General features: G+C 48.7%; 4 protein-coding genes and 1 long non-coding RNA gene across 17 annotated transcripts; 4 read left to right on the forward strand and 1 right to left on the reverse strand.

The window, feature by feature from the left end:
• Positions 1 to 264: 264 nt before the first annotated feature.
• On the forward strand, positions 265 to 5,388 carry naprt (nicotinate phosphoribosyltransferase). 4 transcript variants are annotated; one of them, XM_085929101.1, is made up of 14 exons: positions 443 to 589; positions 1,695 to 1,765; positions 2,346 to 2,473; positions 2,539 to 2,621; positions 2,690 to 2,820; positions 2,898 to 3,013; positions 3,134 to 3,330; positions 3,400 to 3,540; positions 3,647 to 3,731; positions 3,800 to 3,880; positions 3,940 to 4,042; positions 4,155 to 4,315; positions 5,024 to 5,131; positions 5,203 to 5,388. In XM_085929101.1, the coding sequence occupies exons 2-14, from the start codon at positions 1,723 to 1,725 to the stop codon at positions 5,287 to 5,289; spliced, it is 1,464 nt and encodes a 487-aa protein (XP_085785227.1). In that variant the 5' UTR covers positions 443 to 589; positions 1,695 to 1,722; the 3' UTR covers positions 5,290 to 5,388. The 4 variants fall into 4 exon arrangements, with proteins under 4 accessions (XP_085785223.1, XP_085785226.1, XP_085785225.1 ...); XM_085929097.1 differs by lacking the exon at positions 1,695 to 1,765 and having other exon boundaries at positions 265 to 589; XM_085929100.1 differs by lacking the exon at positions 1,695 to 1,765 and having other exon boundaries at positions 265 to 589; positions 5,033 to 5,131.
• LOC147046748 (uncharacterized) lies at positions 1,059 to 5,880 on the reverse strand. The gene is made up of 3 exons (XR_015068048.1): positions 5,835 to 5,880; positions 5,169 to 5,241; positions 1,059 to 4,336 (listed from the first exon to the last, which is right to left on the reverse strand). It is a non-coding gene; the product is annotated as an uncharacterized LOC147046748 (long non-coding RNA).
• A 111-nt stretch (positions 5,881 to 5,991) lies between these two features.
• LOC147046749 (calreticulin-like) lies at positions 5,992 to 10,319 on the forward strand. Its single transcript, XM_085929105.1, has 9 exons — positions 5,992 to 6,110; positions 6,627 to 6,728; positions 7,097 to 7,300; positions 7,504 to 7,598; positions 7,780 to 7,989; positions 8,492 to 8,605; positions 8,676 to 8,819; positions 8,910 to 9,002; positions 9,312 to 10,319. The coding sequence occupies exons 1-9, from the start codon at positions 6,023 to 6,025 to the stop codon at positions 9,462 to 9,464; spliced, it is 1,203 nt and encodes a 400-aa protein (XP_085785231.1). The 5' UTR covers positions 5,992 to 6,022; the 3' UTR covers positions 9,465 to 10,319.
• A 162-nt stretch (positions 10,320 to 10,481) lies between these two features.
• On the forward strand, positions 10,482 to 14,746 carry LOC147046750 (lysine-specific demethylase RAD23B-like). Of its 3 annotated transcripts, XM_085929103.1 has the most exons (11): positions 10,482 to 10,800; positions 11,615 to 11,696; positions 11,783 to 11,862; positions 12,431 to 12,780; positions 13,269 to 13,315; positions 13,386 to 13,513; positions 13,584 to 13,698; positions 13,909 to 14,069; positions 14,141 to 14,270; positions 14,304 to 14,419; positions 14,511 to 14,746. In XM_085929103.1, exons 1-11 carry the CDS (start codon positions 10,732 to 10,734, stop codon positions 14,622 to 14,624), a joined length of 1,392 nt encoding a protein of 463 aa, XP_085785229.1. In that variant the 5' UTR covers positions 10,482 to 10,731; the 3' UTR covers positions 14,625 to 14,746. The 3 variants fall into 3 exon arrangements, with proteins under 3 accessions (XP_085785229.1, XP_085785228.1, XP_085785230.1); XM_085929102.1 differs by having other exon boundaries at positions 14,141 to 14,419; XM_085929104.1 differs by lacking the exon at positions 10,482 to 10,800 and adding an exon at positions 11,181 to 11,435 and having other exon boundaries at positions 14,141 to 14,419.
• Positions 14,747 to 15,102: 356 nt separating this feature from the next.
• On the forward strand, positions 15,103 to 27,226 carry eps15l1a (epidermal growth factor receptor pathway substrate 15-like 1a). Of its 8 annotated transcripts, XM_085929096.1 has the most exons (26): positions 15,103 to 15,211; positions 16,208 to 16,249; positions 16,324 to 16,413; positions 17,201 to 17,248; positions 17,332 to 17,427; positions 17,636 to 17,692; positions 17,771 to 17,896; positions 17,973 to 18,032; positions 18,213 to 18,446; positions 18,513 to 18,670; positions 18,745 to 18,901; positions 18,983 to 19,045; positions 19,499 to 19,584; positions 20,238 to 20,310; positions 20,389 to 20,550; positions 20,720 to 20,917; positions 20,993 to 21,187; positions 21,355 to 21,460; positions 21,591 to 21,641; positions 22,200 to 22,336; positions 22,559 to 22,622; positions 22,697 to 22,848; positions 22,931 to 23,024; positions 23,468 to 23,632; positions 23,886 to 23,902; positions 24,080 to 27,226. In XM_085929096.1, the coding sequence occupies exons 1-26, from the start codon at positions 15,185 to 15,187 to the stop codon at positions 24,224 to 24,226; spliced, it is 2,805 nt and encodes a 934-aa protein (XP_085785222.1). In that variant the 5' UTR covers positions 15,103 to 15,184; the 3' UTR covers positions 24,227 to 27,226. The 8 variants fall into 8 exon arrangements, 7 of the variants coding, with proteins under 7 accessions (XP_085785222.1, XP_085785216.1, XP_085785217.1 ...); XR_015068047.1 differs by having other exon boundaries at positions 18,213 to 18,670; positions 23,817 to 23,902; positions 24,080 to 24,133; XM_085929090.1 differs by having other exon boundaries at positions 18,213 to 18,670.
• Positions 27,227 to 27,252: the final 26 nt, after the last annotated feature.

The following is a 27,252-nucleotide window of genomic DNA, read 5'->3' on the forward strand; positions in this document are numbered from 1 at the left end:
TTCATGGATCAGCTTTATTGACCAAGTTTGGAATTTGACTCCGGTTGATCTCAGTCTCTGTCTTATAACATTGAAGTGACGAGAACAGGATGTTATTGAGTCTCTGAATGGTGAGAGTTGATCAGAGCGACAGCCTGAGGGAATCATATCTATCTGTCGTACCACTAGCGCTCTGTCTCTGTAACGCCGTACAGAGGGGAGGAGTTGGAACGGGAGCAAAAGCTTGAATCTACTTGTGTGTGTTACTCACTCCTGCGTCACACCCCGTCAGGCGCCTGCTTGCTTGCGTGCGTGCGTGAATTTCAAGTCCCAGCGACCCTCGGCGTCACTCAGTGAAAGATGGCAGCGCCTTGCAGCAGCACATGCGAACGACCTGCGGAGGGGTCCATCCTGGAGCGGGTACCGCCGCTGCTGAGCGATCTGTACCACTTCACCATGGCGTACGCCTACTGGCGCGCCGGACGGCACCACGAGCACGCCGTGTTCGAGCTCTACTTCAGGGAGAATCCCTTTCGGGGCTGCTTCGCTCTCTTCGCCGGCCTCGGCGACTGCTTGCTCTTCTTGCGCAACTTTCGCTTCACAGACCAAGGTGAGGAACTATTTGAGAAGGTTTCATGTCAACTTTAACGCGCGTCACTTTACGTTTTGTATTGGCATTTGGTTGCGTAACAGCTCGAGCACCACGCGTTCGCGTGACCGTCCGCGAATTCCAAACACACAAGATCATTCCAGGTGGGGTGTCCCTCACTGAACAGTGGACTACTGCGGATTGTCCAACAGTCCACAAGCGTGCACGTTAAGGTTCGCCGCCAGTTCCAAAGTGGCAACGACGTTTGCTGGCAAAGCGGATCCTTTTTTTTTTTTCTTTCTTAAGGAAACAGTTGCATACAGACGTTCCAGGTTTTCCATTTGCTGGTTGGCAATAACTGGAAAACACAAACGTCCATCCATCAATCCATCCATCTAAATTCCACGCGGGCTCGGGGAGAACATATGCAAACTCCACACAGCGAGGGCCGGACCCTCCTAAAATATAAACGTATAATTCACAATTGAAATACCTTTTCCATTTAATCAAGGCTTACAGCAAAGATCTCTGTTCAATAGAGCCATTTTTTTGTTCGTAACGAGGCACAAGACATGAACATATGATCTCGGCTCAGGAAAAAAAATAGGAAGTGGAGAACAAAGATTATGTTTTGCTATGTGAATGTGTAATTTTCCCCAAAATAATCAAACATTGATTTATCCATCCATCCATCCATCCATTTTCTGAACCGCTTAGTCCCCACGAAGGTCGCGGGCGCGCTGGAGCCTATCCCAGTCGTCATCGGGCAGTAGGCGGGGGACACCCTGAACTGGCTGCCAACCAATCGCAGGGCACACAGAGAACCGGAGTCGAACTGGCACCCACCTAATTGTGAGGCAGACGTGCTACCCAGTGCGCCACTGAGCCGCCTACTTATGTGACTTTTGTGTGAGATATATATATATATATATATATTATATTATATATATATATATAGCGAGATTTTGTTTTAGTTTCTAACATCATTTCAAAATTTCGAAGTAACACAACAGTTGCAGAGTAGATGAATTGTAATTTTGGGATCACAATTGCTCCTAAAACGTCATTATCAACCAATTTGGTGATACATATGTAAGATTTTGAAGTGAATTTCTTTGAGATACAGGATTTAAAGGAGGATAACCACGCTCCAAATGATATCTCCAGGTTATGAATTCCAAACAAGTTTTCTTCTTGGTAAGATATCGCTTTAACTTGGAAGCAAATATTGTACATGCTCGTTGCTTGTCATTCATGCAGTTGTGGTGTGTGCCAAAGTAGTTAGCCCTGTACAAATCTGTATCCCTGCTGTCAGAGTGCGCACGCCTTGAGTGGAAAGTGAAAAGTGATGCCGTACGGCAACAGCACCAGCTTGTTTTCAATCAAAACATGAAGAACACACGTATGTGTCAGTCAACTTCCATTTTTTTTCTTGAAGTTGATTCACGTTCTGCTCTTGACGTGAAGTGCATTCAAAGCCCAATTGAACACCCAAAAAGCAATGCTAATGACGTGGGCTCTTTGCATGAACCTCCATGCAAAGGAGCTCAACTTTCTGCACGTCACTGCGTCAATGCTGTGAGCCGTTTGCCACTTGATTGAAGAACAGGTCAAAATGTCACGCAAAGTGTCAGTATCGGTTCCCTCTTCAATAACATAGACACTCCATCTCACTCTTGACAAAGAGTGATCTGCATATGATGTCAATGGCACAATTGAGTGTGAGGACGTGATGGGGTGAGAGAGCAAACGGATCCATCTTTTCTCTCTGATGTAGACGTGGACTTCCTGCGCTCCGCTTTACCAGCGGCTACGGAGCCCGCCTTCTTCGTGTTTCTGAGTAGCCTGGACTGCTCGGGCGTGTCGCTGCGCTCTGCCCCGGAGGGCTCGGTGGTCTTTGCCCGGGTGAGATGCGCGACCACGCGACGGCGAGCGGGACTGGCACGCAGTGACGTGTGCTGTGTCTGCAGGAGCCTCTGATGGAGGTTTCTGGCCCTCTGGCTGTGGTCCAGTTGCTGGAGACCAGCTTGCTTTGTCTCGTCAACTATGCCAGGTTATTCGAACACGCCGCTAAATGACAACAAAAAGCCATTTCCTGACCAAAGCTGCTGTTTCTTCCAGTCTGGTTTGCAGTAACGCGGCCCGCTTCCGCCTGGCGTCCGGCCCCCGCAGGAAGCTGCTGGAGATGGGGCTCCGAAGGGCGCAGGGCCCCGACGGAGGCCTGAGCGCTTCCAGATACTCCTATATTGGAGGTGAGCCAGAGCCAGAGCCAGAGCCAGAGCGAGGTCAGAGGTCAGCATAGAGAAGGAATCCCGCTTTTGCCTTTCAGGCTTCGATGTGAGCAGCAATGTTCAGGCCGGCTTGCTGTTTGGCATCCCGGTTACGGGCACCATGGCTCACTCCTTCGTCACCTCCTTTAGCTCTCTGGATCAGGTCTCGCTGCAAGTGAGTGCGCACGATGGCAAAAGATGGCTGGCACGTGATGTCACGGCTCTCCATATCGTGACAATGTAAGCTTCCGTCAGAGTGGGCTCTTATCTGCTGCACATTTTGCCTTCCCACTAGACCCTTGTCGACGTGAAGAGGGCCCCCGAACGGGTGGACTTTGTTTCGCTGACCAAGGGTTGGCTAGGGCGGGTGTGTGAGCTTTTGGGGGCGGAGCCCAGGAAAATCCACGAGGGGGAGTTGGCCGCCTTCCTCTCGTACGCCATCACTTACCCCCACAACTTCCTGCCGGTGATCGACAGCTACAGTGTGGCCCGGTAGGTTGATCTGTTTTGCGTCTCGCTGGCTTGTAAACGCGACGGCCGTCTGCGTCTGGCTTCTTTTAGCAGCGGCCTGGTGAACTTCTGCGCCGTGGCGCTGGCACTGTGCGAGCTGGGCTATCGGCCTCTGGGGGTCCGTCTGGACAGCGGCGACCTCTGCAAGCAATCGCTGGATGTGCGCCGCGCCCTCCGGCTCTGTCGCGAGCGGTGAGCAAGGTGGCGCGCCGTGCCGTGCCGCGCCGCGCCGCGCTCTTCTTGTTGGCCAACGTGACCCCAGGCTCATCTCCCTCTCGCCTCTTTTTGCTCTCGCCAGCTTCTCCCTCCCCGCCTTTGATTCACTGACCATTGTTGCCACCAATAATATCTCAGAGCAAGCAATGGTGGAACTCAACAACAAGGTGAAGGCACCAAATATTGAACCTTAGTTGCGTCCGCCATGTCTTGTTCATGTCCCTTTTGGCTTCAGGAGAACGAGGTTGATGTGCTCGGGGTTGGAACACATCTCGTCACCTGCAGTAAACAACCTTCGCTGGGTTGTGTCTATAAGGTATGGTCATTGTGGCGCTTCGGTCCGAGCGTCGAGTGCTGATCTGTGGCTGTTTGCAGCTTGTGGAGGTCGGGGGTAGACCCAGGATGAAGTTCAGCGAAGATCCAGAAAAGAGTACCATCCCGGGAAGGAAAGCCATCTACAGGCTGATGGATGCCGACGGTAAGAAGAGCAGCTTGTCGGCAGCGCCGGCGAGTCACAAAGTATAAATGGTCAATTTTTCATTTCTCCTCCTATGTCAATGTTTGTTTTGTGCCACTCCACCTTTGTGCAGGACATCCCTTTTTGGACTTGCTGTGTGTGGCCGCGGAGCCCCCCCCAGTGGCTGGACGTCCTCTGAAGTGTCACCCTCTGGCCGGCGCCGGCGACGCCCCTCTCTCCGTTACTCCGCTCAAGGTCGTTTGTCTGCACCGGGAAATGTTCGCCCGAGGCCAGGTGTGTCGTATGCTCCTCACCCTAAAAGTGTGAACAGAATCTTTTGTGAGTCAGTAGGACCACAGGCAGATTTGGTTATCAAAGAATGGAAGGCCCTGAAGGGTCTCTTACCACAGTTATGTACCTTGAATACCACAGTGATGTTCCATGAAATAATAATAGTGGGGAGAATACGAGAGAGACACGGAAAACAGCAAACAAGACAACACGAGTAAAACAAAACGAGAGACGGGGGCGCACTGAAAACAGGAAAAGGCGAAACAAGTAGCCGACACGGTCCAGGACAGAAATGGCAGTCAACAGACCAGACGCCGACGTTGCTCTAACCCGGAAGACAACACGTGGCTGGTTAGCTCAAATCTGTTGGAAGTGCATGTATTTCGTCGGCACTTAAATAAAAAAGAGAAAAAGAATTGAGCTGAAAGGTCGTAGGTAGGAACGACGTAATTCTTGACACATAAATAACAATGTGCAAGAGAGCAGGTTACTAATCAAAAAATATTTGGATTAAAAACCGTGATGCAACATCCTAATAGCGATCAAATGAGCTGATTTCTTTGAAAAAAGAACTTGCTTCCTTTGCAGATTTGGTACGCAAAGTAACTGCATCGCTCGGTCATTAGTTCCCGAGTCCTACGAGCTTGTATTTTGCCATCTCCTGAAACCAACAGCTGTCAGATTTGTGAACGTGTCTGCTGCACTTTTGAGGTGATGCAGCCATCGTGCAGTGCCGCAGAAACTAAAGCTACCGTCCAGAGCTCCATCCAGAGCCTTCACCCTCGACATAAGCAACTGCAAGGGCCCGACGTTTACGTGGTGAGCTAAAATCATTCAATGTGTGTCAGAAGAATACCTTTCCGTCATCGTTTTGTGCATCTTTCCACCAGGTGGCGCTATCAGAAAAACTACACAACCTGGTCACAGATCTGAGGAGAGACAGTACAAAGAAGAACAACTTGATTTTGGGCAATTAAAGAAAATATTTTGTGTTTTCAAAACCTGTTTCTGTGTGTCTTGGGGCTAATCTTCACATGCCAATTGAGAGTGTGATACTTGTTCCAAGTAAAGCAATTTTCCCAATACTGTGTGTGGAACTGTTACAGAATGAGCCAAACTTTGTTTTTATTCAGTCGATTTTCTGTCTCGAAACATGCAACGAGGACGAAGATCAAACTGCTTAACTCACTTGTCCGGCAGAGGGCGCCAGACTGCAACAGACTCGACTCGACTCATCTTTATTTATATGGAGGTGCTGACGTCATGTTAGAGTATGTCACCCAATCTTTCAACTCGAAACTGATCCAGAAATAGGACTTTTTTTTTTCTTACATGTCTTAAATAACTCGCAATTAAGTATCCAACTACTATTTGCTCAAATTAGTTGCCTTTGGATATTTTCGGTGGTCCATTTTGTTTCTTTGCAAGGATGTCAGTCATAATCACATACAACATGTTTTTGCAGGCCTTTAGATCTATACATACTGTCTAGTTCGGAGAGTCAACCTGAACGTCATCTCACCTGAAGCTGGACCTGAACGTTACTCCAAGTTGGATCTTTGCTGAACTTTTCCGAAAGGTATCCTCGTGGTCTCCTCTGATTGGCCGAGGGTTCCGGCTCGCTCAGCCAATGAGCGCGGCCCACAGGTGCCTGGCTCTCCCGGCTCGCCTTATTAGCGCGACTGGGTCTGAGGTTGGGCGTCTTCAGTGATGCCGTCCGCCGTCCCTGCGCTCCTGGCCGCGCTCGCCTGCAGCGTCCATGCCACTGTTTTTTTCAAGGAGAAGTTTCTTGACGGAGGTGCGGTATGGACCCGCGCGATTTTTTATATTTTCGCTCTCCCTGGCCGCACTTTTGAATGACAAAAGAGTTTGCTTTTAGGTTCTAAATGTTATGCGCTGTTACAAAAAATGTACAAAAAAAAGTGATTCAATTTATGTGCACAAAATGTGCAGCACGTGCATAGGATAGTTGAATGCCAAATGCATGATGTGTTTTTGTATCAAAATTTGTAGCATTGCTCTGCAGAGTGATATTTTATGATATTTATGATATTTTGTGATATTTTGCCATGGTCCGCCCGAACCCTATATCCCTATATTAAATGATAAGAATGCTATGACCCCCCCCCCCCCCACACACACACACACACACACACAAACCCCATAAAGGGCTATATTTGGCCATAAAAAAACATGACATTTTGCCTTGAAAGTCCATTTGAACTATTTTCTGAATGTCCTTAAAAATTGGATTGAAAAGTGTCAATGTTGTCTTTTATTTTGAAAATATCAACTGTTTTGCGGCACGTTTCAGATGGTTGGAGAAACCGATGGGTGGAGTCCAAGCACAAGGACGATTACGGTCAATGGAAGCTGAGCGCCGGGAAATTCTACGGTGACGCTGAGCTGGATAAAGGCGAGTCAGCTAAAATCCCACTCAAAAACGCTGAAATACATGCAGACATATATTCTTTGTCCTCTTTGAAAAATAAATGCTCTTCTTAGTGAGTCACTTATATAGTCGTTAAAGCGGAGCTATTTTCATTTGTCTGTTATACTGCCCCTAGTGTCCAAAGAAGGCACACCAGAAGGAGAGCACCACGAATTGGTTTGCAGCATTAAAACATGAATGTTTTGCAGTCTCTTGTGTTATGATTCTGTTTTAATCAAGTCCATCATGATAGAGAATTTGTTGGTGTTTGTGATGTTGCAAAGAGCACGCTGGAATGTTGTGAGTCATTGTCTCTGGTCTTACACGTCTTCCCTTGCTTTGTATGCTGGTAGGCATCCAGACAAGCGATGACGCACACTTCTACGCGCTGTCGGCGCGCATGGAGCCCTTCAGCAATGAGGGTAAAGTCCTGGTGATCCAGTTCAGCGTCAAGCACCAGCAGGGGTTGGACTGCGGCGGTGGCTACGTCAAACTCTTTGACGCCCAACTCGACCAGGCACAGATGAACACCCGCTCGTCCTTCTCCATCATGTTCGGTCAGAAAAATAATGCCACGCTACGCACGGCACAATGCTGGCTTTGGTCCTCCTCTGAAAGTCTGACACTGGAGAACCTCATTTAAATTGTGACACTACTTTAAAGCCCTATGTTAAAAGCTCGTGCAGAATTGGTTCCAGTCAGGCTTGAAGGAAGGCCTTTGTTTTTGTTATGTCACTATGCCGGTTGCGTGTGCCGGCAGGTCCCGACATCTGCGGCTCGGTCACCAAGAAAGTGCACGTCATCCTCAACTACAAGGGACAAGAGCACCTCGTAAAAAAAAACATCCCGTGCAAGGTCAGCAAAAATGACAGCGCCTTTTGAAAGATGTCCCCCAAGAGTTTTTTCAGATTTTATATTTTTCCAGAAAAACTCTTGTCAATGTTTTTCATGACACTTTTCTTTCCTTTCCTTTTGGATGTAAAAATGGCAACTTTCTCCCACTCTCGGGCCTGTTGTGAACCCTTGTTTCCGGCAGGACGACGAGCTGAGCCACGTGTACACGCTGTTGCTGCGTCCGGACCAAACGTACCAGGTGAAGATCGACAACTCAGAGGTGGCGTCGGGCTCGCTGGAGGACGATTGGGACCTGCTGCCCCCCAAGACTATCAAAGACCCCCTGGCCAGCAAACCGGCCGACTGGGACGACCGGCCCACCGTGGACGACCCGGACGACACCAAGCCCGAGGTGGGCGCACTTCTTGCCATTTTTGACTCCAAATAAGGCAAGCCACGCTCTGGCGTGGAGCTTTCCAGATTGAATCAATCTGTACATCCCCAGCGCTTTGGTGTACGAGTTGCTCAGCAAGAATAACAAGTGTACTTCGAACGAGTCCAACTGCTTCTCATACCTGGAAAAACATCATTGTTTCCTGCTCGGTTACTTCTACGATGTAACATGTCGTGCCGTGTTTGTCGAGACGTCTTACGTTTGCTGCCAAGAAAAGAGAAGCTGAGCGGTGGACACGTTTTTAAGGTGAAAACGTGTACAAAAACCCAGACAAAAAAGTCAAATGAAATTGTAACATTAGAAAATTTCGGGAGTCGGTGGGCCGAGTGAGTTTTGAAGTTCATTCTGTTGCCTGTTTTTTTCCTTTCGCACAGAACGGCCACTCAAGAACAAATAGCGTAAAACTCTGATAGGGTGGCGCCAAAAGGGGCTTTTGACAAACAAAAAGTTGTTTTTCCAGGACTGGGATCAGCCAGAAACTGTCCCAGACCCCAAACACCGTAAACCCAGCGACTGGCGAGAGGACATTGATGGCGTGTGGAAGCCTCGCGCGATTGCAAATCCCGACTACAAGGTCCGGCGTCCGTAGCGGCCTAAACACGGCCCGCCCGTCAACGCCTCATCTCGTTGCTTGTCGTCGGCAGGGCGACTGGATGCCCAGGCAGATAAACAACCCCAAGTACAAAGGCCCGTGGGTCCACCCCAAGATCGCCAACCCGGAGTACGTTCCCGACGCCGACATGTACAAGTTCCACAACATTGGTGTGCTGGGATTGGAATTGTGGCAGGTGAATGCTGACACGCACACACACACACACAGACGGACGGACAGACAGACTGCGTCCGATCACGATCCGTGATGTCTCGCCCCCTTTTAGATGAAGGCCGGATCCATCTTTGACAACTTCCTCATCACTGACAACGTCCAAGAAGCAGAAGAGTTTGCCCAGCAGACTTGGGGACTCACACGGGTAAGACAAGCAACCAATCGAGTGTCAAACTCACAGCCCGGTGCCCCGTGGCGTTCTTTTCATTCTTTATCTCAAGGAGCGGCCATTGTGCCACTTCCTGTCCACTCACGGTGAACATAATGGGACGAACAATTGGCCACTTGCCTCTGAAACTGGAGGGCAGCCATCTTGTTGCCGCTGTTTCCGACAACTTGTGATGCATTCGACCGAGCTAGCATGCTTGGGCTGTGTTTGTGCTTGGGCTTTTGTGGACTATTTTTGGTGATTGACACTTGACATTTGTCGATTGTTGCCTTTTGTGCTCACCAGGCAGCCGAGAAGAAGATGGAGGAGCAAGACGAGCTGGAAAGGAAGAAGTGGGAGGAAGAGGAGCAGGAGAATAACAGGAAGGACCATAAAGACTTTAGCGATAATGCTGGTGATGACAAGGAAGTGCGGACAATCAAAAACACTGAACTGTAGTCTTGCATTTGGGTAGGGGTTGAGTGTCTTGGCCATCAATGTGCTTACCAAAAGTGTGCATCAACCCAATCCGCGTCACAAGTACGCCAACATCACTTGGTCAAAATACATAAAAACGTCACGTTTAATTTATACGTTAGAAAATGTTATCATTTTATGGCACTTCAATTACCCTCCACCTCGTATCAACTTCGTATGGTGTCCAACTTCTACAACGTGTGTTTGTTTTCTTCGAAGGACAAAAATATTCACACAAATCAAACTTACACCAGGTTAATTAAATTTCCAGCCAATTATTATTATGAAGTATACGTTCAGGAAAAAGTTTACAAGTCTGAGCTCGCATGTTGCGCATCCTCGTAAAAAGGGTGGGGTGTCTAATTCCCATCTTAGACTTAGCCCTCGTTCGATGAACACATTTCAAACTTTTGAAGTTCTCGTTGTTTGATCCACGGCCTTGCCGTCGTTTTATCTCGCTGTTCTCTACCGTCCACCCGGGGCATACTCTGGTTTCCTGGATGAATTTCTCAGAATTCGTGGCTGACCTGGTGACCAATGCGGATAATATAATAATTATGGGGGATTTTAACATCCATATAAATTTACCATCAGAGCCAATTTCTCAGCCCAAAACCCACCAATCACAGTGAGCGTGTGTATCTTGGCAACAAAAAAAAAGAAAAGTATTTGAAGCACTATACCATACTCCTCCTTTATGCTGGATCTGAGCTTCTGTGAATAAACGGACTCACTTAAACAAATCCTATTTTTGGGTCAAAGAAACAACCATAACTGGGTCAGTTGCGGCACATGAAAATAAACAGAATGACGATCAATTGGTCTCTTCAAATCAAAGTTGGCGACTTGCTGTGTTTTGTTTTTTGGGCAAAGAGACTTTCTGTCCACAGGACAAGATCACTATTGCCGCACTCACTTCCTCCACAGATGTTCCTCCCTCCCCTGGGAAAGCAAGGCGGTTGAACTGCTTTTGTCTCAGCTCTCGTTGGACTCTCTTATTTCCCATGTTATGGAAGGCAACACGTTCCTGTCATTCTCTCCCTGGCCTACTAGAGGACGCTCTTGTGCCCCCGGCCGGCTTCCATTGAGTCAGACAGCTGAGTCACTCACTGACACTAAGTGCACTTCAAACTAGGACGCTTCAGTCGTTGGAGCGGCGAGCGCAGAGCGAATGTGAAGTGCGAAAGGATTTTTTCTTTTCTTGTTTTTTTGTTTTCAGTGTGTCTTTTGAGAACTAGCGGCTGGCGGGATGCTGACGGTGACGCTGAGGACGCTCCAGCAGCAGACGTTCAAAATTCTCATCGACGCCGAAGAGACGGTGAGTCAAAGTTGCTTGAGGTAAACACAGTGGCGACGCGACGGCCGGGGGGCGAACCGAGACCCCACCGGACCGGCGGGCTTGCTTGGAGCATGCACTGTGGCCCAGCCTAGCCTTTCCGCGTTATTCAGGTTGAGTGTGGGTCTCAAACGCTTTCTGAATCTTTATTTTTGTTCAACACGAAAATACATGCGGAGAGGAGGGGCCACAAGTTTGCGTGTTTGCACCACCTCGTCCGTCACCTACGCGCGGCGTAGTATCCGCGTGTGAAGCTACCCCAAGTTACGGCAGTACATGCGTCGTTTCCCTTCGAAGTAAACACGAGTAGCGTTTGAAATCGCACCACCGTTTGTTTGGTCGAGCCGTTAATGACACATTTCATGAATTTCCTAGTATCACTATCATCCTTTGTAACTTATTAGAGGTACAAAAAGATAGCATGAGTCGCGTTTTATTTTATTATTTTGAAAATCGCAAAAGGGAAGTGTTGCTATTGACTTGTCTCGGTGTCGTTGAATGACGCTGCAAGATTCCTCATTGTTTGTGTATTGGAAGCCAGTTACTTTTTATTCAAACCATTTGACCTTCTGCATGCGTTCTCGTGTATGTGCACGCGCGTGCGTGCGGCTTTACATGTATGTATAGCAGATACTAAATTCAACTCTGGGCATACACTTATAGATGAGCTACATGAATTAACTTTGAAGCAACTCGTGCAAACATTCGGGAAGAGTCTGACTTGTAATTATAAAGTATTACGCGGCCATATGTTATGTTAGGTGTTAAGTTGAATTCTTGCTTTTGTGTTTGCCAGGTGAGAGTTTTGAAGGAAAGAATCGCAGAGGAGCGAGGAAAAGATGTTTTTCCCGCCGCAGGACAAAAACTCATCTATGCAGGTAAGGAATGGATGCCGCTTATCACACTGTCAAAATGTGTTGTCAAACAAAGCAAGGCTGCTCACGTCATATTTTCTTTGGGCTAGGCAAAATCCTGAACGACGACACGGCACTGAAAGAATACAACATCAATGAGAAGAATTTTGTGGTTCTTATGGTCGCCAAGGTGGGTTTCCAGTTCTCAAACTTTCAGTATGTTGCATTTTAGGCAAAATCTGTGATTGGTGTGAGTGTCAAAATTGTCATCATTGATGGGATCGGAAAATAAGACGCAAGGGGCAAACGCAATCTGCTGCATTTCAGTGGCCGTTGATTCTAAGAAAATTTTGACTATTGGTGGGCCGGATCTTTACCAATCCTCCAGGACAAGCAGCGATGAACAAGTTCATTGGATGCATTGGCTAGATTGGTCCATCTTCTGACCGGTCTGGTGATAGGTTATGTTATTTTTTTTTCTGATGCTTGGCTCCAAAATCCTAACCGTTTAAAATCTAGTTTTAATAAAAAGAAGACTTATTTTTTGAAAAGAATAGTTTCATAATCAAATTCATAGTAAATAATACAATTTAAAGAGTGAATGAGAATCATTGTCATCAAACACTTCAGGTTATTTTTTGTGAAACGCAGAAGGCCATGTTGCCCAACATGGCAAATCAATGTGGTTTAGATACATTTGACAATTATTCAGTTGTCATATTGTGTGTATCCAAATATTTTGTTTTCTGTGTTGGCAGCCCAAAGCATCCCCCGCCTCTCAAACCCCCCCAAAGCCAACGGCCCAATCTGCACCGCTGCCCTCTAACTCATCAACGTCAGAAGCGACATCTTTATCCTCATCCTCGCTCTCCTCATCCGTTTGCGTCCCCACACAAGAAGAAGCCGCCGCCGCCACGTCGTCAGAAGTGCCGCCGCCGCCCGCCCCGGAAAACACTCCCACCACCTCTCCCGAAGATGCGTCCCCTCCGTCGGCTGCCGCCAAAGACCCTCCCGATGCCGGAACCGCCACGACGGACACCGAGAAACCTGACGACGCGCCGACGACGGAAGCCGAAAGTCGAGCGTCCGTCCAGACGTTAGCTTCCAGGTGAGAGCGGGTAGCGGCAGCCACTTTCACAGAGAACATCGCTTTGAGTAAAATGGAAAGAAGACTCTGCATTTGCACTAAATGTGCCTGCTACAAGTTGTTTACTTGACATGCTTGGTTGAGTGTAAAACTGACACAAGAAGCAAAAAAGAATGACTATGCAAAAAAAAATGCCACTATATAGACATCCAAACATTGTGTGTTCATGGGCATATGAAAGAATGGAGCAGAAATTGCAGATTCATACAGTAAAATATTTGTCAGCCACGCACGTCTGTATCGGTGACCGGTATTGACGGCCTTTGCGAGTACACGATACTTTGAAGTGAGGCTGGTATCGAACCCCTGGTATCGTATAGGCCCGGTACAGATATCCGCTAGCCATATTCACCCATCACTAGTTTTGATTGAAGTTTTTCAGTAATTGCTTGTTCAATAAATTGCACTCCAATTCCTCAGACCTCATTAACCACAAATATGTTTGTCAGCCTGGCGGATGAGCTGGGCCTGCTAGAGGAGGCGGCGTCTATTCTCGGTAAGATGGTGACCGATCCTTGACTTAATGGGGGGGAAAAAAAAACAAAATGTCTCTACTTGCCCGGCAGTGACGGGCCAGGCCTACGAAAACCTGGTGTCGGAGATCATGTCCATGGGGTACGAGCGCCAGGCGGTGGTGTCTGCGCTGAGGGCCAGCTACAACAACCCGGACCGCGCCGTAGAATATTTACTCACCGTGAGCACGCCAAATACGGAAAAACAGTTTGCCTATCACCGCCGCTGTCAAACACGTTTTTGTGGCGCAGGGCCTCCCCGCTGCCGAAGCCGGCGGCGATACGCCAGCACTCGGGGACTCTCCGTCAGGCCCGCCTGCTGTCCCGGCCCCCGTGATGCAGACGCCGCCACCGGCGGACGCAGACCGTAAGAGCAAAAACAACACCCGCTCCATTTTGCGTGTCATTGTCGCACATCAATGTCATCATTGATGGGACACAACCTCTTATTTGATGTCCTTGCGGCAATCTGTCACTCATTCAAAGGCTTCTCTTGAAGAAGAAGAGAACTTGGAACTGGCACTTGAGTTGACATTGTTCCGCTCAGAACCACGCGGCGTCTTTCTTCTCCCGTCAGGCCCGTTGCCGAGCGGCGTCACTTTGTCGGCGCAGAACCCGCTGGAGTTTCTGAGAAACCAGCCTCAGTTCCAGCAGATGCGTCAAATCATCCAGCAGAACCCGTCTCTGCTGCCCGCCCTGCTGCAGCAGCTGGGCCGAGACAACCCGCAGCTCCTACAGGTGCGGACCCCTGAGGCACCCCCTCAAAACGCTCGCCTCATCGGCTACCGTGTCCTTTTGTCATCACACAGCAAATCACACAGCACCAAGAGCGATTTGTCCAGATGCTCAATGAGCCTCAAGGTGGCGGCGGCGGCAGTGACGGCGGCGGCAATGGCAGCGGCGGCGGCAATGGCAGCGGCGGCGGCAATGGCAGCGGCGGCGGCAATGGCAGCGGCGGCGGCAATGGCAGCAGCGGCGGCAATGGCAGCAGCGGCGGCAATGGCAGCAGCGGTGGCAGCCAACCACGGGCGCAGTCTCGTGCCAACTACATCCAGGTCACACCGCAGGAGAAAGAGGCCATTGAGAGGGTCAAGAAAGCTTCTCGTGTTCTTTTCCATGCCAATACTTCCTACCTCGTGCGACAAAAGTAAACTTTTGCTGCCTCTGTTCTTGTTTCAGTTAAAAGCGCTGGGCTTCCCCGAGGGTTTGGTCATCCAAGCCTATTTTGCCTGCGAGAAGAACGAAAACTTGGCGGCCAACTTTCTGTTGCAGCAAGCCTGGGATGACGAGTAGATTTTGGTCGGGTTTGCGTGCACCCCGCCTTGGCTCTTTGTCAGGCTCTGATTAGCTTTTGTGTGTGCAGGAGCAGCGTCGCGGTTGATGCATATATTGAATAAATGTCACCTTTCATGCTTTCTTTGAAATGATGCTTTCGGGATATGTGGGGGTGAGGGTTTTGATGGCAACTGGATCTCCTTGTTTTGTCCACAAGTTTCAATTGCAGCTGCACTTTACAAAGATGCGATGAAGGCCACACACTTTGCCTAACCCTTTGCTGGGTTTTTAAGGATAAAACCTGTTTTTTTTGGGTTTTTTTTTTAATATTGAGCCAACAAAAATTCAGTCCCAACTCCAATAAACATGCAGTGACAAGGATGCTGGAGTGGCGGCAGCATTGCACCATTGACGCGTGTCATCCGTGAGCTACAGGAGTGAGAAGAAGCGCAACCAAAACCGACTCGCTCCCGAGCAGCGAGGCACACGCGGTCCGCTAGGAGTCGCAGTTTCCCAGCTGCCTGGGTGAGGCAGGGCGGTAGAGGGAGGGAGGGTGCGTTCCCGCAGCAACAGGGAAGATGGCAGCGCTCACATCTCTCAGCCAGGTAAGTGATGCGAGCCTTCAGCACGGCACCTTTTGAAGACCACGCGTGCACACTCTTTTGCTTCGCGTTAGACCACCGCTCGGTGTCATTGTCGCCTGTCTTAAAATCGCCTAATATGGGGGTGATCGGCTCACTCGGCCGGTCGAGGCAGGCCCAGTCTGGCGACGGCGGCAGTCCCGTTACGTAGCGGGCTCGTTAGCCGCCGCCGAGGCCACACGGCAGCAGGCTAAGAGTCATGAAACTCCGCCCTCTTAACCGAACACCACTGGCATTCTCCGCGGGTGGAGTGTCAGGGCGTGTCCCCGACGAGCCGCGTCTTTGTAGCGGGGTCATGGGAGCTGGCCTGTCGTCGCCGCTAGCTGGTTAGCATCGTTGAAGCCTAGCGGGCTAAGCTGCGGCTGGTGACAAATTGATGCTGAAGTAAGTCAGGCCGGCCGACGACAACGGTACTTTGCACAAGTGCATTTTGTTTTGGGTCGTATGGCGTCATTCCTATCGCGTTGAACTTCTTTTGCTTGTCAAGTCATGTAATTCACTACATTCACACTTTTTCACGATTAAAGGTTTCAACGCACACCTTTCGCAGTATTCACGTTCAACACTTGCACATTTGGAGATTTTTGTGTTTTAACACCCACGCTTCAACCGTTGAAACACCCACACAGCCCCCCCACACACACACACAGCCCCCCCCACACACACACACCGTTCATTTGTGACAACGACAGGCACGAGTAAAAAAAAAAAATAGGCCAATGAGGTGCCAAGGTGGCGTTTAAAAGAAACACTTCAAAACCCGGCCTGATGCTTTTTTTATGTTGCATATTGTTCCAGCTATTGCATTGCTTCACTTGCTGCAGTTACCATATATTTGACTTCATTGTATTAAATGCCATGCCTCCAGAGGCCATGCCTCCGCCTCTGGACGTTCCAGTCACCCACCGGTCAATCTAAGATAGGAAAGTCCACATTGACAGAAATATGCATCTTTCACAGCTGACGAGCGGGAGCGCCGTGTTTGAGAACTTTTACAGACAGGTAAAATGATGACTGGATGCTATCTTAGCTTGTTAGCCGAGTGTGCTAACTCTGTTTACACGTGTGTATGCAAGGTGGATCCAGGCAACACTGGGAGAGTGGGGCCAACAGAAGCTGCCCTGTTCTTGAAAAAGTCGGGACTTCCAGATGTGATACTGGGAAAGGTAGCGGTTTGATCTCATTGTTATAATTTATTGCAGTTGCTATCAAGAGTGTGAGTTTTAGGCATTCATTGATGCTCTTTGTACCTTTCGCACATCTTTGGTGGCAATACATTTGGCATGTTAATTTCAGAAAGAACCAAGCGAGAGTAAATGCTCAGTCAATGGAGGCTTCACGCTTATACTTACTTTTATGACAAAGGGGTGTGACCGGTTACATTCCACCCGCCGGTGGCCTTACGCACTTCCTCCAACTCTGCGTTAAAGGCCATAAAAGGTCTAACTGGCTGGTTTAAAAGGGCTTGCGCTATTGCTAAGTGTGATTGTCTCGAAGCTGTAATAATGCAATGGAAATGGCGGCAAAGCCCATTAGCGTCCTCCCGGAAGAAATATTGAGAGCAGGAAATGATGTCATCGCGTTATGTAAATGATTGTCACTGCAAATGATGAATGGGACTTTTTGTAGGCTCCAACATGTCTGCAAGTTACCCAGTGTTTTCAAGCGTTTATGCTGGTGAATTTGTTTGAATTTTACACGAGACCCCGGCCCCCTCGAAAAGAAAATAACAAAAAGCAAAACTGAACCCTGATTCATTTGAAGTTCGGCACGCATTTTTATCATAACACAATGTGTGAAAAAGTCAAAGAGCCTTGCTCAAACTGAATAGTAAGTTGGCCAGTTTAGTTTGGTGGAGCCATCCGTGTACCTGATGTCGATCAACAAGTGCTGTCACGGTCATTGACAAACAAGATAGCTGCTGGTTATTTATTTTGATTTTTCCCTTCCTAGATTTGGGATCTGGCTGATCCGGACAGTAAAGGCTACTTGGACAAACCGGTAGGATACGCCTCCTTCAGTAGAACCTGATGTGATGACATCATCAGAATGAGCATCTTTTCCACCCTCTGTGCGGCCAAAAGGGCTTTTACGTGGCGCTGCGTTTGGTGGCGTGTGCGCAGAGCGGCCACGATGTCAGCGTGTCCAGCCTCAACCTCAGCGTGCCGCCACCCAAGTTTGTGAGTGGCGCTCCTCCTTTTGCAAACCGCACCTGTCAATCACAATCATTTTACTCATGACAGTGGAACCTGTGAAAATACATGAAGTTTCAAGGAGCGAGACAATTTCATAAATAATAGACAAGAATAATACATCAGTGGACACGTCTTTTTTTTTTTTCTTTGTCAAAATGAGTTTTCAATGTTAGTTTTCATGATATGTTTCCAGAAGGACAGCAACAGTCCTTCCCTGAACACCTCCACTGAAGCTCACTGGGCCGTCAGGGTACCCAAAAGCACCTCACACTTGCGTCATTTCTGAGTTGAGTTGAGAATACACAAGAATAGCAAGCGTTTGTTTCAGCCAGAGGAGAGGAACAAATTTGACGGCATTTTCGAAAGCCTGTCGCCGGTCAATGGCCTGCTGTCAGGGGAGAAGGTCCGACCCGTCCTCATCAACTCCAAGCTGCCCCTGGACGTGCTCGGCAAGGTTTGTGCTCGCCTCACGTGTTGAATTGTGGTGTTTTTGTCACTATCCTGTTGCCAAGCGTCTCACGTACCCTCAGGTTTGGGACCTGAGCGACATCGATAAAGACGGACATCTGGACAGAGACGAGTTTGCCGTGGTGAGCCGTTTTCCACAGCGTTCCCATTCATTCTTTATTGTTACGACACGTCACGGGGGAATAGAAATGCCTCTTGCAAAGCGGTTCCGGATCCTAAGCAGATCCCGGTTCAGATGCGTTTTGCGCCGCCATCAAAGCTTCCCAGAATTCACGGGTGGTGTTGGTCTCATTTGGTGGCAGGCCATGCACCTGGTGTACCGCGCGTTGGAGAAGGAGCCCGTTCCGGCCCACCTGCCTGCGGCCCTCATCCCACCGACCAAGAGGAAGAAAAGTCTGGGATCAGTGACGGGCGGCGTGCCCCCGCTGCCGGCCAGCCCGCCGCCACCCAAAGACTCCCTGCGCTCCACACCGTCCCACGGCAGCATGAACTCTCTGAACAGTGCGGGCAGCCTGTCCCCCAAACACACCCTCAAGGTATGTACGTGGCGCGACGTGCCATCGGCCGCGTGCGGGAGTCTCACCGAGGCCCCGACTCTCCAGCATCCCGGCAACTGGGCGGTCCCGGTGTCAGATCGCGGTCGCTACGACGACATCTTCCTGAAGACAGACGCCGACCTGGACGGTTTTGTTAGTGGGCTGGAAGTGAAGGACATCTTCATGCAGTCTGGACTTTCTCAAGGTGTCCTAGCGCATATCTGGTAAGTTAGCTCGGCTGGCCGGCTAGCAACCATTAGCATCCGTTCACCTACGCTCTCCTCTCGTAACCCGGCAGGGCTCTGGCCGACACCAGACAAATGGGCAAGTTGACCAGGGAGCAGTTTGCGCTCGCCATGCATCTCATCCAGCAGAAAGTTAGCAAAGGTGTGGACCCCCCTCAGGCGCTGACGGCGGATATGATCCCGCCTTCGGAGAGGGGCACTCCTGTCCAGGTAGGTCACTACTGAGGGCTGTACTCGCAGCTTGGTTTCATCAAATGACAAAAAAAGCATGTTGTGTCAATGTGTGAACAGAGCATGTCGGGGTACATGACGCCAGTGGGATCAGAGATGGCGGCGCTGTCAGAGATGAGGAGGGTAAGCGCTTTTTCTTCTCCTTCGTGTGCTTTAGCGCGTGGGGATGAGCCAACGTTCTCGGTGGTGATGTTTTTCTTTTTCCCTCAATGTGGTGGATAGACTGACGCTTCTGCAACTAACCTCTCTGCTCTTACCTCTTCCTCCTTCTCAGGCCATAATGTTCAAGTTGTGGGTAGGTAACCAAATTCAGGGCCTCCACTCGGCAATGCTTTCAAGTCCCTGAAATGCCCGGAAGCATTTGCACATTTATATATCTATTTTTTTCTTTAACCCGCCCCCCGTTGAAGTGACGATCTAACCTTTGTTCCCATTCAAACCGTGCTTGAGCCCACTCCGGAGTCGAGTTCTCGTACTGGACCTTTCCCTCCACGTTGCCTTCCTGCCTCGGCCCAGTCGACTTCATTTCCCCACACTTCGCTGACACTCCTTTGCTGTGCCCCCCCCCATGTGCAGGACAGCTCCAGTTCGGTGGGTTCGGGCGAGTTTACAGGTATCAAGGAGCTGGACGACATCAGCCAGGAGATCGCCCAGCTGCAGAGGTAAGACAAGGAGACGTGTTTGCTGCTGAAACCTTTCATGTGTGACGAGTGCGACATGCTGTTTGGAACACATCCATTCCCGTGTCATGAACGCCGCCAGTTAAGGTGAAGACCTTAACTCCGAGCTAAACCTCCCTCGGGAAGAATCGTCACAACCCCAAATTGTAACAGCAATAAGCAATGTGCGCGTGTTTTTCTTATAGAGCAAGCACAACCTAATGCAGATTGGTTTTATATTCATCATGCCTCTCCCTCACATGCGTCCGTCACCCACCCAACAATCCACCACAGCACCCACACGCAACTTACATGTCTGTGTGTATTTTGTTTGCTCATCAATTATTCTCTCCATAATGCTGCGTCAGCACTCTTGCCTTTACCCAGTGGAATGCGCTCAGGTAAATTGCACAAGTCACTCACTGGACCTGGACTGGTATTCTGACACAAAATGAATATTTACTGTGTTCAGCGTAATTTGCCGGACCCCTAACGGTATTGCTCTCGCCGTCCCCTACTGACGAATTTGGTCATTTTAAGATCTGTGTTCGGAATATGGTGGAATTTCACATCGACGTGCCTGCACAGCACTGCTTCTTCAATTGTTGTTTTCATCTTTTCTTCTGTATCTGGCTTTGTGTGTGTGTGCGTGCCAGGGAGAAGTACACTCTGGAGCAGGACATCAGGGAGGCGGAAGAGGCCATCAGGCACAAGAGCGCCGAGGTGCAGGTAAGCTCGCCAGTCGCAAGCTTTTCCCGCGCCGTTGAGCGCAGGCCTGGTTTCATGGCGGCGCTCTTGCGCTTTCAGGAGTTGCAGAACGACCTGGACCGAGAGGCAGCCTGTCTGCAGGAGCTGGAGGCGCAGAAGCAGGATGCCCAGGACCGCCTGGAGGAGATGGACCAGCAGAAGCACAAGCTGGAGGACATGTTGAATGAAGTCCGCATCAAGTGTCAGGAGGAGTCTCAGATGGTGAGCAAGCATTCATCATTAGGACCTCGAACGCGGTAGTTACCGTTCATTGACGTTTGGATTCAAAGTGGTATCTGGAGACCAAAAATTTGAGCAGCCCCGGCCGGTTTAGATGTTAAAACTCCAGAAACCTGCATTATCCCGTTCGACCTTGCGCTGGTTCTGCCAGATCTCGACGCTGCAGAGTCAGATCCACTCTCAGGAGTCTGACCTGCAGAACCAAGAGGAGGAGCTGAGCCGGGCCAAGGCCGACCTGGGCCGGCTGCAGCAGGAGGAGGACCAGCTGGAACAGAGTCTAGCCGCTGGCAAGATTCAGCTGGAGACCATCATCAAGTCGTTGAAGGCCACGCAGGATGAGATCAACCAGGTGAAATGGCATTTGTCTCCACGGAGGGTGAGCTCGCCCCCTTCGGTGCGGTGACGAGTCGGATGTGTTGCGTAGGCACGCAGTAAGCTGTCGCAAATCCAAGACAGCCAGCAGGACATGTCCAAAAGCATCGAGCAGTACAACAGCACCCTGAACGGGACCCACGGAGGAAGCATGACCAACCTGGCCGACATGAGCGAGGGCTTCAGTGACAGGGAGAACGGAGCCTTCCCCTCCGTGGGGTCCACCTCGCACCCACAGGTGGCAAATGTACTCATATCCTCCCTTAATTCGTTCTGTCTCTCGTGTTTCGTTCGACATATTCAAAAATAATTGCTGACTTTGAGAAAAGACTGAGATTGTTGTGTTAATTTGGGGGGAAAAAAAAAAAAACAGCCATCCAGTCAGCTGATGTCGATTTTTCTGGCGTCTTGCAGGAGGATCTGTTCAAAGTGAAGCCGTCGGTGTTCAACAGTCAACCTCAAGAGCTTCACGCTGACCCTTTCCACTCAGAGGACCCTTTCAGGACAGACCCTTTCAAAGGTGCGCGCGGCCGTCGCCTCGTCTCGGCTCGCCTCGCCTCCCTCGACTCCTCTTGCTTGTTGCCGTCCTTTACTTGGTGCCCCGCTTTGGTTTCAAGCTTTTTGTTGCCATCTTCCTCCTCCTCCTCCAGGAGATCCTTTCCAAAACGACCCCTTTGCAAAGCCTCCAGCAGCCTCTGCAGGTACTCGCTTTCACACCTTCACGCTTTTCTTTTAAAGACGACTTTTTCATTGCTTCTGCGAGATTGGACCAGCACGATTATTAGGACCAAAATGATCACAGTTATTGTGATAATGGCGCTGTAAGCCTTCTTCTTAAACAACAAATGTGCAAGTGAGGTTTCTTCCTTCCTACTTATCTTGGGCGGCATAGAAGCTACTCCATTACTTCTGTGTGTGCCATTGTTCTATCTAGCACCTGGGTGGTCACTGCTGCTCACTCACTTTCTCCACCAATCTAACATGGCAGGCAGGATACACTGCTCAAAATGACAAAAATCACCAATGCTAATATTAGCGTCGTTAGTATTTTACGTCAGTTTCCAGTTGGTTGCGTACTCACCAAGTTGCATTCATTCAAATGTTTTCCTTAGGAAGCACTCATTCCGATTTCTGTGATATAAAAGAATCGTGCCCATATTTCAAAGCAAGTCAGTCAAGAACTCGGAAGCTCAAGACAACATTGCTAAACACACATCATTGCCCAATAAAAGACGTCCTGTCATGATTTGGAATTGCAGATCCCTTTGGCGGCGACCCGTTCAAAGAGACTGACCCGTTCAAAGCCTCGTCTGAAGATTTCTTTAAGAAGACCTCAAAACTGGACCCCTTCGCTACAGCCGACCCCTTCAGCAAGAGCGCCACGCTACCCTCAAAGGTGACAGACACATTCACTCCTTGCGTGTCATCTGCTCACTTTTCATCAAGTTCAAAAAATACTGAAACTTGAAACATTAAGTGTAGAGAAGTTCCACTTGATTTCAACTGATGAGATCAGAGTGTATTCTTTTGAATTTTCAGCCGAAAGCCCAAGAACCCAAACTTTTTGCTCTCCCACTGAGAAATTTTGAAAATAAACACCTGTGTTTTTCTTTTGCAGCAAATGAGTCATTTCACCAGTGGTGACCCGTTCGCCGGCGCCAACCCCAAATCTAAAGGAGCAGGTAGGAATTCCCGAGTCCCGTGGGAGCTTACGGCCTTTTTCCTGACTGCTGTCCGTCCGTCCGTCCCTGTTCAGATTTGTTTGGCGCTTTGGACCCATTTGGCAGTAGCTCCTTCAGTGGCAGCAGCAGCAACAGCAGCTCTGCTGGTTTCGCCGACTTCAGCCACATGGCCAAAGCCAGAGACCCGTTCGAAGGCCGCGCCAGTTGGCTGCCGGACTACCAGAAGGTAGCCTACTATGATAGCAACGCTTGCCCGAGACGCTTGAGGCAGCACGGCTACGACTAATCGGATTGTCTTGTGCGGCCAGGCCGCGTTTACGGACGATCCGTTCAGCGGGAAGAGCGAAACGCCCGCTCTGCCCCCCAAGAAAGGAGTTCCACCGAGGCCCAAACCCCCCAGTGGTGAGTGCAACGTTGAAGATTTCATACTGTGCACCTCCGCTTGTCGTCAGGGATCTTTTGTCCGAGGGGATTTTGTGAGTTAGTGAGCAGCTCAGCGGCCTAGTGGTAGAGTGTCTGCCCTGAGACTGGAAGGTTGTGGGTTCAAAACCTGGCCGGGTCATACCAAAGACTATAAAAATGGGACCCATTGCCACCCTGCTTGGCACTCAGCATTAAGGGTTGGAATCGGGGGGTTAGATCACCAAATGATTCCCGAGCCCGGCGCCGCTGCTATTCACTGCTCCCCTTTCCCTCAGGGGAGGGGATGGATCCAAATCAAATGGGGATGGGTTAAATACAGAGGACAAATTTCACCACACCCAGATGTGTGTGTGTGTGACGATGATCATTGGGACTTTAACTTTTAAAAGTGTGACAGAACGGTGACCGCTTCCTATCTGCAGGTAAGACGACGCCAGTGAACATGTCGGGCCCGACGGACGCCCCTAAGCCATGCGACCCCTTCCAGCCGTTTGGCAGGGACACCGCCGACCCTTTCCAGAGTAAAAAAGCTTTGGGGGACCCCTTCAGCGGCAAAGACCCCTTTGCTCCGCCATCCTCAGCACCAAGTAAGACTCTTCCTAGATTCTTGAAACCTTCACATTTGTCATGTGACTGGGAAATTATGTCAAGACTCGAAGTGGAGAGCTACAGAACGTCTTTGCTGTTAGAGGCAATCAGGGAGACCAAACTCATTTGTGAAAAAAATATGAAACACAGTTGGGCAATTTGGGACATTTGTTGTTTCCACAGCACAGAGACAATAGGACACGATCCACTGAATCGATGTTTTGCTAACGTGTGTTCTCTCACCCTCGACAGGGCCTGACAAAGTCAAGGTGAGTTTGACTTTTTGATATCGACGTTTGAAAACCCGGCTGAATTGTCACGTTTAGACAGACCGCTTTAGACTGTTTGGACGGACGACCACGTCTCCTCATGTTCGAACATATTGGCTAGTCAGAATTGAACATGTGGCTGTACGTCTGCCTGTGTCCGTTGTGCGTATGTGTCAGTTTAACAATGAGGCGCAGCAGCTGGAGTGGGCCAAGCGGGAGAGTGAGCGGGCCGAGCGGGATCGCCTGAAGCGTCTCCGGCAACAGGAGCAGGAAGACTTGGAACTTGCCATCGCGCTCAGCAAGGCCGAGATGTCCAACGCGTGACCGGCCTCCCGCCCACCACCGACGTGACTCTTGAATATTCTATTGAAACACACAAACACACGATTGACAGCTCCACAAAAGAAAAACGACTTTAGAGGTCTTGTGTTGAGCCCAAGCGATGTTGTTCTCCCCCTTTTGTTGGGAGCGTCGGTTAGCATCTGCTGGTGCTAGTGCTCTAACAAAAAATGCTCTGGAACGACTCAATGGGATTTGACGCTCTTTATCATAATTATTAACAATTCACTGTGATAAGGACAAAAAAACCTCTCTTTTTGTTTGTTAAACTTCCATTCTCCAGACGTGCCATAACTGGACAACAAAATGGAGGACGGACATTTGGGCGACGTTAGCTCATGGTTTGTGTCCCGTCGTCCCTCTTTTTGGTTTCAGGTGTGGTGCATTTGGACATGTTATATCTATCCAGATGGTCCAATACTGATGCTACTGGACAAGAAAATGGAGGACAGGTTAGCGAGTTGGCACTTAGCAACATCAGCTAACAATTTTGGCCCAATCGTCTAAATTGCCCCATAAGTGCGATTGGTGGCCAAATTGTGCCATGGTGAATGGATAGCAAACAGTCCACATTCAGCTGGGATAGGCTACAAACAACCAACTAAGTACTGTAGTGCTAAAGCAGTATTAGTTCATTATTGCACACGTTTATCATTTTTATGACTTGATGAGGGAATCCTTTGTTGTTGTTTCTTTTAACAATATGTTTTAAGCTTTTTATTTGGAGATGTTTGAAACTACAGCTGATGTTGTTGATAGGCAGAACAGGATGCCAGTACAAACTGGAAATGTGTTAACCACTCACAAACTTTTTTTGTTTTGTTTTGTTTTGTACTTGAATTAGCGACCGAATGGACGTGACTGAACACACACTACTGTCTTGGCTTGGCGTACTTGTTTATTCCTGATGACGGGAAGGTTTACATTGTGCTCCCTTTTTAACCACTTTAAAAACAAACAAACAAATGCGTGAACGCTTGTTGGAGGCTGTGATTGCTTTGCTGGATTGAGGCTACTAGAAGACATAATACCCAAATCTGGTTCAAAGATGATCTTCTTTACCCTATGTCAGCACGAAATTGAAGTTTAAATTCGACACCCCTGGCTGGCTGGCTGGCTGTTATACTCCCGAGTGAAGCACAATTGGTTATTGTAACAGCAACTGTAAATGTCCAATATTTGTCGCTTTGTCAGCAAGTATCCATCCAGGACTGTAAAAAAGATGACTGTACAACAAGCAAAGCGCTTTGTTATTTACCATGCAGATGTTCCTGTTAATGTGAACTCTGTATGATTGATCACCTTTGAGTTACCATGTGGGTGGGTGCCACTTCCAATGCATTTCAAGTAGGGACTGCATCTCTTCCCCCCATTTTGGGGTTTACAGTCCACACATTCACGATTCACTCTTTTGTTTGAAGTTGTCTCGCTAAACTAAATGAAGTAACTCAAGCAAGGCAAAATATTTTTGACAGAATTGTTGGAACAAAGGGTGGCTCCGCTTGTGCTCCTCGTTGAAGCTGGCGGCTCGCTCGCAGTCTTTGCTGGGTTAGCTTGTATGTGTCTTTCCGCCTAAACTGCTAACTTTTGTTTTTCTTTTTTTTACATTTTGCTATGATATGTGATGTCAAGCTAACATCCTCTTAGAATTTCTTAGCAGCTAAGACAAATCAATCATTTTCTTGAGCATGATGATTGAATGACTTCTCTGGCTCATTTTTCCCTCATTGAAAGTGGCGACTCAATGTTAGCTGGTCAAGGAGGCAGATTTTCTTGAAATGTTGCAAATGGACTTTTAAAAGCATCTCCAACGTATCACAAACAGTGGCGGGCGAGCTGCCGGATAACAAACTAGGTCTGCTTCTATTGGCCTCAGTATATGTGTCACCCACCTACCTGCTGGGAAGCTGTCAGTATTGTTGCTTCTAATGCGCCTAATCAAAGTGACTTCATTGCCATGGCCCCTTTTGCATTTGTGTTAAATCAATTGGCAGAGCTTATCTTGTCTGTTCTATTGAGCCCTACTGTGAAACCTCAGCCGTGCACCACGCACTGCTTTTTCAGCGGTGACCATTGTCTCCTTCGTGCAATAGATGTTTTATTTTTATGTCATGTATGTTTTTCATATGTTCTCCATCGGTTTGATGCACTTGCAGCTTCTGATTCTTTTGGGGCATGGAAAATATTTGGGAGAAAGAAAGTGTTAAGGGTACATTGTTAACCCTGATATCCTGACGTGTACATTCTTTTTTCTTTTTTTTTTCTTTTGCTGAGCTGTCTTGATCTAGATGACGTGTATACTTTCACATCTTGTTTGGAAAAAGAAAAACTAGTGTTACACGAACAATCGAGTGGAATACGGCCATCGTCTTCTACTCTGTTGGACGTTTGTGTTGAAAGAAAAAAGAACTTCTACCTGACACGTCATTTATTCATTTTGGATGTGTGCTTACACACCCAAAACATATTGCAATTTCCCTACATTATAATACAATACAACTTTTTTTTTTTTTATGTAGCGCATTTAACAGCAGCTGTAACAAAGCGCTTTATACGGAACCTAAAATAATAATACAACAAAGACTGAAAATGATAAATTATGAGAGAGAGAGCTGAACTTTATTTGGAGTAACTCCGGCACTTTTAACAGGTTTGTAGTAATTTTTGATATTTTTGTTGTCGTTTAACTTTGTTTTTCTAGTGGGTGGGGGAACTAATAGCACCAAGCAAGAGGAGTGGCAAAATGGTGAAAAAGAAGACAAAATTAGTGAATCCACGTTAAACATTTAGAAACTTTATTTCAAATGAAACTTCGTGTGATTTTACACACGCGCACACAATGGATACATATTAAAAATGGAGTTTGCTTGTTCAACCCGTGCCCGCGAGGGTTTTCTCCGGGCACTCCGGTTTCCTCCCACATCCCCAAAACATGCTTGGTAGGCAGATTGAGCACTCCAAATTGGTCCTGGGTGTGAGTGCGAGTGCGGATGGTTGTATCTGTGTGCTCT

This window comes from Syngnathus leptorhynchus, chromosome 13 (assembly GCF_054491065.1).
Source record: "Syngnathus leptorhynchus isolate UIUO chromosome 13, UIUO_Slep, whole genome shotgun sequence".
Taxonomy (NCBI): domain Eukaryota; kingdom Metazoa; phylum Chordata; class Actinopteri; order Syngnathiformes; family Syngnathidae; genus Syngnathus; species Syngnathus leptorhynchus.